Source organism: Loxodonta africana, chromosome 4 (genome assembly GCF_030014295.1).
Source record: "Loxodonta africana isolate mLoxAfr1 chromosome 4, mLoxAfr1.hap2, whole genome shotgun sequence".
Taxonomy (NCBI): domain Eukaryota; kingdom Metazoa; phylum Chordata; class Mammalia; order Proboscidea; family Elephantidae; genus Loxodonta; species Loxodonta africana.
Genome location: NC_087345.1, coordinates 18,790,610 through 18,803,149, shown reverse-complemented (window position 1 = coordinate 18,803,149; position 12,540 = coordinate 18,790,610). Strand labels below are relative to the sequence as shown.

The 12,540-nt window shown below is 45.4% G+C and overlaps 1 protein-coding gene across 1 annotated transcript in view; it reads left to right on the top strand.

The window, feature by feature from the left end:
- Nucleotides 1-1,268: 1,268 nt before the first annotated feature.
- The window catches only part of ISX (intestine specific homeobox), a 31,780-nt gene continuing 20,508 nt past the window's right edge, over nucleotides 1,269-12,540 (top strand). Inside the window, exons 1-3 of the mRNA XM_064285116.1 lie at nucleotides 1,269-1,273; nucleotides 10,315-10,402; nucleotides 10,638-10,944. Coding sequence (XP_064141186.1) covers nucleotides 1,269-1,273; nucleotides 10,315-10,402; nucleotides 10,638-10,944 — 400 coding nt within the window. The remainder of the gene's footprint in view (nucleotides 1,274-10,314; nucleotides 10,403-10,637; nucleotides 10,945-12,540) is intronic.

The window sequence follows — 12,540 nt, the reverse complement described above, 5'->3', positions numbered from 1 at the left end:
GGGATATCTGTGGGAACACCTGTGAGAATATCTATGGACATACCTATGTAAATGCCTGCAGCAATACCTCAGGGAATGCCTATGGGAAGATGCTTTCTCTGAGAAAACAACCCCAGATCAGCTCTCACTCCAAGAAGCAGTGTCTTAGTCCACCAACCTAAACAATAATAATTTTAGCCTAAAAATTTTCAAAAACACATTTTACGAATCTCCCAAGAAGACCTTAGGAAAATCCTAATTCTATACCCACAAGACACCTAATGTTATGCCATTATAACCTCCCCAAATGGCTTAGTAGGAAAATGTAGCCCCAAGTATCCAAGGCAGTGAATGAAATTCACAGGTTAATGAATAGAAGTCTACACGATGTGGAAGAACACCTGACAAAAATGGTTGGATTGGTTGGAGTAGTTCATCCTGAGTCATTTTTTTTTCTGACAGTAATTCGAGAGCAGGACCATTTATTGAGGACTGGTTCTTGGTTCATTACAATAAAACCATGTCATCTGTGTAGAAAAGACTCTTAACATTCTGTTCCCTGTAGTAAAGGGTAATGTATCCAGCTCATCCAAAAATCTTTCAAGTCATAAAATACCTGCTAAAGAGAGTAGGGGCCAAAGCACATGGTGGCTTGTGCTCTGGTTGAAATTCTTACCTGGTTCCTCAGAACACCATTTCTACCAATCCTGACTCACCCTGGGCTAAGGTGTAAGCTCTATGTAAGTACATGCAGCAGAGGTGGGGATTAATATTAACACCTGTGGTTTAGACCATAATTGGTTTCTCTCTACATAATTAGTTTCTCTCCACCAAGTCAAAGGCCATAATCAGTCGTTGCTATTGTAATTTTTATATTATTCCTGACAAATTTTTCCACAAGTAGTATAAAAAGGTCAAGAGTGTGGAATAAATGTGCCTAAAACCCATGGGCTCCTCATAGAAAATATTAGCTTGAGAAACTTAGATTTGCAATTTATAGGAGAAGAAATTGGCGGAAGGTTTAGTTGAAATGTCAAGTAAAGCAATTGGGTCTATATATCTGGGGAAAATGGAGAATGGCCCTGTTACAAAGTAGCATAATTTACCCTCTGGTCCATCCAGACCAGACCATATGGGTTGCCTTAAGGAGGGTAAACAACTTGACTATTGAACACTGGAAATGTGGCAAGTCCAAACTGAAACGTTGTTGTGTAACAACCTAGCGGCACCTGAACCCAAGGTCAGCGGCAAGTCCAGGAAACCAAAGAAAGACTCCAGAACCAGCGATCATGACGTGTGGCTTATTGGGAAGCTTACTCACCGTTCCTTAGCGTTGGCTACCGGCCCAGTCACACCACTCCAGAATTCATCCCCAGCATACTTCTGGGGAGAGCAAAACTGATTTCATCAGGATGGGATGCATATAGTTCAATGGCATTACCCTACAGAGGTGCTGCAAATGTAAAATACACATCAAATTTCAAACTTAGTGCTAAAAAATGAAAAATATCTCATTAATAATTTTATATTGATTATATGTTGCAATGATAATATTTCAATATATTGAGTTGAAGGAAATATATTATTAAAATTAATGTCATTTTTTAAAACCTGTTTTTAATGTGACTAATAGAAAATGTTAAATTGTAGCATGGCAGTCTGTGGTAGCCACCTCCAAGATGACTCACAATGATCCCCACCTCTTGATACTTACACCTATGTGTAGTCCCCTCCCATATTATATTAGTGTTGGTTTGTGTGGCCAATAGAATATAGAAGTGATGGGATGTTACTTCTGATATTAGGTTATAAAAGGCACTGTAGCTTCTGCCTTGGACTCTTTCTCTCATTTTTGGTCTCACACCGCTCTCTCTCATCATTTATTCTGGGGGAAGATGGTTGCTGTATTGTGAGCAGCCCTATGGAGAGATCCAAATATCTAGGAACTGAGGCCTCCCACCAACAACCATGTAAGTAAGCCACCATTGAAGCAGATCCTCCAGCCCCAGTCCAACCTTCAGATAACTGCAACCCCAGCCAACATCTTCACTACAACCTCACAAGACCCTGAGCCAGAACCACCTGTCTAGGCTGCTTCTATATTCCTGATCCTCAGAAATTTTGTGAAATAATAAATAAACTCGCTTGCTGAAAGTGAAGAGGACTTGAAGCACTTACTGATGAAGATCAAAGACCACAGCCTTCAGTATGGATTACACCTCGATATAAAAAAAAAAAAAAATCCTCACAGCTGGACCAATAAGCAACATCATGATAAAAGGGGAAAAGATTGAAGTTGTGAAGGCTTTCATTTTACTGGGATCCACAATCAACACCCACGGACGCAGCAGTCAAGAAATCGAAAGACCCATTGCATTACGCAAATCTGCTGCAAAAGACCTCTTTAAAGTGTTGAAAAGCAAAGATGTCACCTTGAAGACTAAGGTGTGCCTGACCCAAGCCATGGTGTTTTCAATCACCTCATATGCATGCAAAAGCTGGACAATGAATAAGGGAGACCGAAGAATTGATGCCTTTAAATTGTGACCTTGGTAAAGAATATTGAATACACCATAGACTGCCAAAAGAACAAAAAAAATCTGTCTTGGAAGAAGTACACCCAGAATCTTCGTTAGAAGCAAGGATGGCGAGGCTTCATCTCACATCTTTTGGACATATTATCAGGAGGGATCAGTTCCTGGAGAAGGACATCATGCTTGGCAAAGTAGAGGGTCAGTGAAAAAGGGGAAGAACCTCAGTGAGGTGGATTGACACAGTGGCTACAATGGGCTCAAGCATAGCAACAATTGTGAGGTTGGTGCAGGACTGGGCAGTGTTTTGTTCTGTTGTAGGGTCACTATGAGTCAGAACTGACTCAACGGCACCCAACAACAACAATAAATATTTAGTTTAGGGTAATTTATTACATGGCAATATGTAAGTAATACACATGCATTATATTTCTATTGTATAGCACTGCTCTAAGCTGTAAAATAACGAAAGTCTGTACAGCAGAAGTTCTTAACTCTGGCTGCATGTTAGAATCACCTGAAGAATTTTATAAATTACTGATGCCCTGGCCCCACCTCAAACCAATTAAATCAGAGGCTATCAGGATAGCCCCCCAGTGCTTTTTTTTAAGTTACCCAGTTTTGTTTTTCCAGTGATATTAACATGAAGCCAGGTTTGAGACCACTGCTCTAAGGAAATGCTTCTCAAATATCATGGTGCTTAATTCTATATGTCATCTGGGACTTTGCTACTCAAAGTAATGCCCTAAGACCAACACCATCAGAATCACCTAGGAACTTGTTAGAAATGCTGGGTCTTGGTCTCCAACCCAGCTGTACTGACTCAGAATCTATATTTTAATAACAGCCCAGGAAATTTAGAGGCATATTTAAATTCAAGAAGTACTGGGTTAGGGTATTAATTCAGAACTGGACCTCAGAAATCTCATACACCAGATTCCTGCTTAGGGTACCCATGTCCCAAAATCTGTTTTACCATAAAGATTGACTGCGCTTAAAGTTGTATGTGAGCTCCCTCCCCAAGGGATTCCAACATAATTTGTGTGGGTGGGGCCCAGCCTTCGAGAATTTTGTAGATATTCCCCCCAGGTGATGCTAAACTGCAGCCGAGACTGGAGATGCCACCAGCTGCCTCTCAGTCTACCAATTACTAATTACTGTTGAGTCAGTTCTGACTCATGGCAGCCCCACGAGTGTCAGAGTAGAACTGCACTCCATAGGGCTTTCAATGGCTGTGGTCTTTTGGAAATGGGTCATCAGGCCTTTCTTCCAAGGAGCCTCTGGGTGGATTTGAACCGCCTACCGTTCAGTTAGTAGCCAAGAGCTTAACCATTTGACCATGCAGGGACTCAGTCTCCTTTTATTTTATTACTTATTATTTACTTCATTTTATTTATTTATTATGTATTTATTATTTACTGTCAAGGCTTTCATTTGTCCACTCTCGAGTGGGATTCTAGAGTTTAAAGATACATTCTTTTCCATACATCATGGTCCTTGCAAGCCACCTGCCCCATCTAGGGCTTACCTGAAGAAATGGCAATTTCTTTCAACTCTAGAGGGAAAGCTTGCCGCTTAGGACTCACCCAGAGCCAGTGCTCTTGTCTCAGCAGGTGCTTTCCTAAGGGATTTCCAAGAGAAATTCTGATGACCAGTAATAACCACCAGACTCATGGCCTTGAGAGCTAACTCCCAGCAAGATGCAATGCCGCGGAAGAGCAAGATTTAAATTTTATAGTAACTACTGTGGCCACCTCCAAACTGCTCTTCATACCTCGTCTCACAGCTCTGGCCCCAATTTAAGGATTTTTTTGTTGTTGTTCGTTTGTTTAGCTTTTCTTCCTGACATTCTTTATCAAACCAAGAACTACAATGACAAAATCCACATTTACCCAAATCAAAAAGGGAGAACAAAGCCAGCTTTAATTTGTCGACAAACCCATTGATAATGGGTGAGAAGGTGAGCCTGAAGGCAACTCTTGGCATTTCAAGAGATTCTCAAAAAAGGAATTTCCACCGAATTGCAAATTTCATGGTCCATTTCTGCTTTCTTCACAACCTCATATTTTGAGGGGCAACCGTGAGTTCTAATGGCAATACCAAGGAGTAAGGTGGGAAGAATATTAGCACTTTGTCCCTGGCTGAAAAATCACCATCCTAAATATAATAACAAATATAAGAAAGACTAACAAAATATAATTTACAACACTGTTTCCTTCAAAGTATTTGCCACAATTTGCTGTTATAGTATCACTCATCTGCTTGTTATCATCTATCTTCTCTTTGGTTTATAACCCACATGGGCAGGAACCATATTGGTATTGTTCAGTATCTTCCTCCTGTGTGCCCTGGTATCTGACACATAGTAGGCACCAAGTGAATGTTTGCTGAATGAATGATTGAATGGAAAATTTTTCCAGATTCATACCATGTACCAACACCCAGAAACGCCAGGTTCTTAACAAATCCACTCTCAGCTCAATGCATCTGTCTGTAAGAGAAGATCTACAGAAAAATGATTCTTTAACTCTATGGGTCAAGAAGGACCCTGCAAACCCTACACCAATCCTGACATTCTGTCTCCAGAGATCATTATGACTGACCCTGAATGTGTTGTTAACTATTACACACAACCCAAGGTTGAACCAGACTGCACATGCCCGCCAGAAGCAAGGCAAAACAATGTTGAGCTAGGTGCAGACTCCCTAGGCACAAAATCCCAAAAGGAAACAACTTCATGTTCTGGCATGTTTACTGGGTATTGCCACTCTCCATTTTAGGCACCTCTAGGATTTTCCTGCTCGACTTGGGGTAACAAGTTCTCCTTCCCAACCAAGGGGGCTTTAGGGCCTGGCAGACTATAGGAAGACATTGAATGTTCTCAACAGACATCAGGGTGAAAAAGATTCAGTCAAACAAGAGCTCTGAATCTGTCAAAGCATCTTGGTTCACCCAGGATGCCACGTTAAATGCAGGGTAAATGGTGCAAGGACTGGGGGCCCACTTAAAACTCCTGATCTTCTCACCAAGTCATCCCCATGATAGGCCATCTTCATGGCATTGACCTTTCATGTCATCTTCATCACCTCAGTTCATATGATCTAGCCCTCTTCTGGGCAGAAAGCAGTACCACAGAATCCCGAAGGCAACATGAGATCTTGACCCTGAAAAGTTGCCCTGGTGGGAGATAGTAAAAATTGTAAGCCCCAAAGCACTCAACTCTCTCAATCTTGAACCCACTTGGGCCTCCATACAGACACATCTTTGTAAGCTCCTTCTTTAAACTTAGAATTTAAAAATAATTCAAAGGAGGCCATGTGTTTGGGATTGGCAGTAGATAGATCAGGTTCAAGTTGTGACTCTGCCTCACAGAGTGACTTTGAGTGAGTCATTTCCTCAAGGAGCTTCAGCTCCTTTAACTATGCAACAGGGATATTAACTCCCACTTCCCATGGAGACTGTGAGCATCAAACACAATAATGTTGTAGAGACCTTTGGAAATTGTCAATCTATGAACAAATGTGCAGAGTATTATAGCATTTCCCAAGAAGGGAGATGCTCAAGGAGTGGTTGTTCCCTTCCTTCTTGCCTTCTTGTCTTCTCGCTTTCCACACGCCAAAGGAGGGTAATTAGTCAATGTCCCCTGCTCACTCAGGAAGCACTACTAACCACTATACATAGTTACACACCTCTGCTGACAATATCTTCCCCAACAAACCCCACTTTATCCATCACACACATCTTGAGGCTGTCAAAGAAAAGCCCTGGACAGTAGTCAAAATGGCGGGACAGACTTTATTTGGCTCCTATGGCAGGAAAGAGAAACCAACAAGAGCTGGTCTCAACTCTGATCAGCACAAAGATAGCTAGGACTTTTAAGAGGGAAGGTGAACGTGGGACTAGAAAATTACTGGGGGGAGGAGAGAAGGGGAATGGAAAATTACTTGGGTGGAGGTGTTCTGGTAATGGGTTCACAGATGTTTGTTGGATAGCTGTGCAGCCTTTGCCTAGAACAGTACTTTCTGTGGTTTAGCATTATTGCACTATCTTGGGCAAGAGCTCAACATGGGATCAGGGGTCCACCCAAGGGCATGGCCTACATTAGTGGAAGTCTGCACTAAAGTTTAAACAAGCCTCTGGTGCAAAGTTTAGACAAGTGTGTGGAGCCAAGCAGACATCTCTTATAAGGACTGACAAGGCAGACACTGTTGGTTGTCTCCCCAAGAGAAATTGCCTGCCTTCTTCCTGGCTGATAGACCCCTGATTTTGTCTAGGAACTGAGCAGTAAAGTCATCAGGAAAAATGGCCCACTCTGCAGTCCCAGGGAATAATTAAATCTATCATGGTAATTTCACTCTTTCTGCCATCAGTTGGGTATATGACACAGCTCTGGCTGGCAGGAAATAAAGGGAATCTGCTAGGAGACTTCTGGAAAAGGTTTTCCTCTATAATAAGGAATGGGAAAAGGCAAGCTAGTTCCCTCCAGCCTTTGGGCAGGTTTGCATGAGGCTGTGAGGCCTGGAACGGCAGCAACTACCTGCCACATGTGGACAAGCCTGAAGATGAAGTCAATGCACTGAGGATGGCAAAGAAGAAAGACAGAAAGCACCTGGCCCCTGGGTGGCACATACACTTTGCTCTTGACTACTAACCTAAAGTTGACAGTTCAATCCCACCCAGGAAGAAAGACCCAGCAAGCCGCTTCCATAAAATTTACAGTCAAGAAAATCTTATAGAGCAGTTCTACTCTGTTATACCAGTTCTACTCTGGGGTTGCCATGAGTCAAGAAATCAAAAGACTCATTGCATTGGGCAAATATGCTGCAAAAGACATTTTTAAAGTGTTGAAAAGCAAAGATGTCACCTTGAGGATTAAGGTGCACCTGACCCAAGCCATAGTGTTTTCAATCACCTCAAATGTATGCAAAAGCTGGGCAATGAATAAGCAAGATGAAAGAAGAAGCGATGCCTTTGTATTATGGTGGTGGCAAAGAATATTGAATATACCATGGACCACCAGAAGAACGAACAAATCTGTCTTGGAATAAGTACAGCCAGAATGCTCCTTAGAAGCAAGGATGGCGAGACTTCATCACACTTACTTTGGACACATTATCAGAAGGCATCAGTCCCTGAAGAAGGACATCATGGTTGGCAAAGCAGAGGGTCAGCAAAAAAAAAAGGAAGATCCTCAACAAAATGGATTGACACAGTGGCTGCAACCATGGGCTCAAGCACAGCAATAATTGTGAGGATGGTGCAGGACCGGGCAGCGTTTTGTCCTGTTTTACATAGAACAGGGTCACTATGAGTCAGAACCAATTCCACAGCACCTAACAGCAGGATGACCTTGCCGTTTCCAGGACTCCAGCCCCCAGACCATAAAGGATAGTGGAGCAGGATTCTGTTATGTTCACCAAACTGGTTCACTTTCCTCTGGGCACAGAGGAAAACTCCATTTCCCAGCCCCCTGGCACCGAGCAGGGCCATGTGATGTGTTCTAGACAACAGAAATACAAACAGAAGTGATACACACCACTTCTGCTTCTGACTCATGAAAATTCCCTCCGTCTTGCCCTTCCCTTTCCTGGAAAACTTCAAGCCTGTGATTTGAATATGGTGGTGCCACAGCTTGAAAAGAGCCTGGATCCCTGGATGACTGTGAAGAGCAGGGCCCTCCTGCCCGACTATGGCATGAGAGAACGATGAAGCTCCGGAGATTCTAGGGCTTACTTGGTATCGCGGAAGAGCCCAGCCAGATGCCATTGAGGCAGCTCCGACTCATGGCAACTGCATGTGTGTCAGAGTAGAACTGTGCACCACAGGGTCTTCAATGGCTGATTTTTGGGAGTAGATTGCCAGGCCTTCTTTCTGAGGCACGTCTGGTTAGACTCGAACCTCCAACCTTTCGGTTAGCACCCGAGGACATTAACCATTTACACCATCCAAACTTATTCCCATCGAGTCAATTTCGACTCATAGCGACCCTGTTGGACAGAGTAGAACTGCCCCATAGGGTTTCCAAGGAGCAGCTGGTAGATTTGAACTGCCGACCTTTAGCTTAGCAGCCCAGCTCTTAACCACTCTGCCACCGGGGCTCCTTGTACCTCCCAGGGACTCCAAAACCTAGTTGCAGTTGAGTCAACTCCAACTCATGTCAACCCCATGTTTGTCAGAGTAGAACTGTATTCCACAGGGTTTTCAATGTCTGATTTTTTGGAAGTAGGTCACTGGGACGTTCTTCCAAGGCACCTCTGAGTAGACTCAAACAACAGCAACTGAGGGTGACCCATAAACTCTTGGAGCTGAGTAAACGTATTTTATTGGCCTAGACACACTTCCTGGCCGTTCTGCTCCCACCTGGCCTTCTCCTGCTCCAGCCATTCCCACAGGTAGCAACCGAACATGTTAACCGTTGTACCACCCAGGGCTCCTTCACCAGAGCCTAGCCTCTTCTAATTAAATCAGATAGCCTGACACGCCCGAGGGGACTAGCTCCTGAAACAGGACACATGGTCTTTACCTGTTCCCTGTCTGTGGGTGAGTTTCTCACTCTCTTCACTCACCCACCTCAGGAGGTGGGGCTCCCCCAGTCCCCTCCACCTCCTGCCCTCCACAAGAAAGTCTAGATTCTAGTGCCCAAATTCTCACTCACATCCCTCCTAGGATATCTGTCACTCTCAGGTAAATTGGATCCTCATGGCCAGAGTGGCACCCTGGAGTTCCCAGGCACGTGCTTAGATCAGGCCCTACCATGACATTCACCACACCCCTGGGTCTGGGGCTTAGTTTCCCCACATGGAGTCCTCACCTGCTCTGCTATTTACAAGCTCATGTAAGCACAACGGAGGCGGCCCCCTCATCCAGCCTCCAGCTCTGTGTGACCCATAAACTCTTGGAGCTGAGTAAACATATTTTGTTGGCCTAGACACACTTCCTGGCCATTCTGCTCCCACCTGGCCTCCTCCCGCTCCAGCCTGGCCATTCCCCCAGCAGGCCCCTCCCAGGCCTCTCATGTGGGTCCTTCCCATCCCCTCCACCTCCTGCCCTTTCCTCCCGGACACCTGCCTCTGGGCTTTCCGGGGGGTGGAGAGTTACCCCTCTTATCAGTCCATTTTACTGCCCCCTCCTCCTTGGTTACACAGTCATTTGGAGCAGGACTCCTGGTGAGGACAAATTAACCGCTGTCTGCTCCCAGCGACTATTTATTGAACAGAGAGAGGGGGTCCCTTCAGTGCTGTCACGGGACACAGGTGAGGGGCTACAAGCAGGAAAGAAGCAGAAAGGACCAAAAAGGAAGAGACAGGCACCCGGGGCCAGGAGCCTATAGGCGGACTTGTGAAGCAAGGCCAGGGACAGGAGAAGGAAAGAAAGCCAGGGCCAGACAAGCAAAGCCTGGGATTCTGACACCATAGCTCAGTCCAGACGGGTCACCAAGAGGGAATGGGCTGACACCAACCCAACGGCCCCCTTCCTGCACCTGGAGCACAGCAGAAGCACAGGCTGTCCAGAAGGTCTAGCCTTGCATCTGGAGGCAGCAGAATTGAAAGAAGGCCAGCAACATTTCTGGGAACACACACCAAGCTCCTGTGTAGCCCAGGACTGAGCTGGCTACCTGGGGCCCCGAGGCGGCGCTCCAGCCTTCCAGAGGCCTGGCCAGAGCCAGCAGGAAATCACCTCAACCAAGAACAAGGGCAAAGGTAGGCACACAGCCTCCTGGTCTCCAGCTGGGGGCAGACACCCTCTTCCTTCCAGCCCTTGTGGTCTTGTCCACCGCCCTACCCCCACCCCATGCTCTCCACAGGGCACTGACCTGGGGATCCCAGCCTGGGCTGGAGATTGGGAAAGCAGCTGCCTGCAAGAAGACCCTTTGCTGGAAGATGAACCCCAATGTAGCACTGGAGACTCCCTTGGCATCTAGCCAGTGAGGTCTTTGAGCCTGTGGGCACAGGATAGAGAACATTCTGGCTTCAGGTACCTGACTGGGCTCTTCTGCTGCGATCTGCTGCCTTGATCCAAGGATGTTGTGAAGTAAGCCATGGAAGTCCTTGAGGAGACAGAATCGAGTTTGGACACCCCGACATGAGGCTCCACATTCTCCAATTCTGCTCACGCTCTTGATCCCAGGAGGTTCTGGGGAGCATCCTCCTGGGCACACACAAAGCCCTGCTCCCTCCCTCGTCACCCTTCCTCCCAGCACCCACAGACAGTGCCAAGGTGGGCCCTGCTCTCTGCAGGGGCATGGAGAGGAAGAGCTCGGAGTGCTGTGAGGCCCCCAAGAAGCTGGGCCTGTCCTTCTCCATTGAGGAGATCCTAAAGAAAACCACCAAAAGGGGTGATGTGGTCAGGACTGAAGGGGTAAGGGGAGAGGAAAACAGGCCAGCAGCAGCCACAGCCTCCAGGCTGGAGAGGGCCCGGCAGGACCAGCCCCAGGGTAAGTGCCTTCTGGTCATTTCTTTGTCTGTTTCCTACGCTCAGTGACCCAGCTCTGCTCAGGTAGGGAGACCCTCAGTCAGCGCTTGCCAAGACAGCCATCAAAACCAAACTTGGGCAGCGCCCTGTGGCTCTCACAGCATTTTCACGGCTATTTTTCCCTGTATTCGTCACAATTGTGAGGCAGGGAATATTTAACAAGGACCGGCTGCCATTGAGTAGTTTCCAACTCATGGCAACCCCATGTGTGTCAGAGTAGAATTGTGCTTCATAGGATTTTCAGGGCTGTGATCTTTCAGAATCAGATTGCCAGCCCTTTCTTCTAAGGCACCTCTGGGTATGTTTGAACTGCCAACCTTTCAGTTAGCAGTCAAGTGCTTAACCTTTTGTGCCACCCAGGCTGCCTCAGAGAATATTAACCCCACCTTAGAGAAGACGAAAACTAAAGAGAGAAGCTACATCACTCGCAAAAACTACCTGAGTAGTTAGCACTAGAGTTGAACCTGGGTGGCCAGAGACCACCCACTCTAGATTATTCCTAAACATAGTTTAAATCCATACATTTCCCACTATGCTGAAATCTAGCATTTCTAAAGACTTTGTGAAGGTTGTACTGGTGGTTTTCAATGTGGCTTTGGGGGGCTACTCAAAGATTATTCATGTCAATAATTTTGTAATTACTTCTACGCTAACCTGGTGGCACAGTGGTTAAGTGCTATAGCTGCTAACCAAAAGGTCAGCAGTACGAATCCACCAAGCACTTCTTGGAAACTCAATGGGGCAGTTCTACTCTGTCTTATAGGGTCTCTATGAGTCAGAATTGACTCAACGGAAATGGGTTTAACCTTCTATTGATAAGTGATATGACTTATTCATTTATAGTCATGACATGAAGTTTCCTTTTAAAATAAATTTATTTGAGTAAAACAAATAAGTCTACTTGGGAAAATGCTAAGCAAATAATAAATCAGTTGGGATGGCAACAACGACACACATAAACAGTCTAGAGTGTGAAACACTGCTGGGTGAGGAGGGCAGCAAGCTGGAGTTAGGGACACAGAACCAGAGCTGTCACCAACCCCCAGAGGCCCTCAGAGAAGCTACTTCCCCTCTCTGAGCCTCAGTTTCCCCATCTGTAACAGGAAAAGGCAGAACTAGAGCTTCTTCACAATCTCTTTCAGTTCTGACCAGCCACGACCAATTTAACGACAAGCTAGTCACTAGAGTCCCTGGGTGGTGCAAACCATTAATGTGCTCGATTGCTAATCAACAAGTTGGACGTTCACTGGATGAACCCCTGAAACTATTACCACAAGATAGTCTTTAAAACTGAAACCAAAAATATCCCCTGGAGTTTTCTTAAAACCAAACAATAGTTTAGCTTAACTAGTAAAAAAATGTCTGCTTTGAGCATTATGGTATTTTAAGAACTGTCCATATGGGATCAAATGGACAACAGCAACTGGAAAGATTAGGTAGGAACCTTGGGCAGGCAGTGAATTTATGTTAATGGAGGAGAAACAATTCAGAAAAGGAGGGTGAGAATGATTGCACAACTCAAAGAATGTAATCAATGTCACTGAAACGTACACGTAGA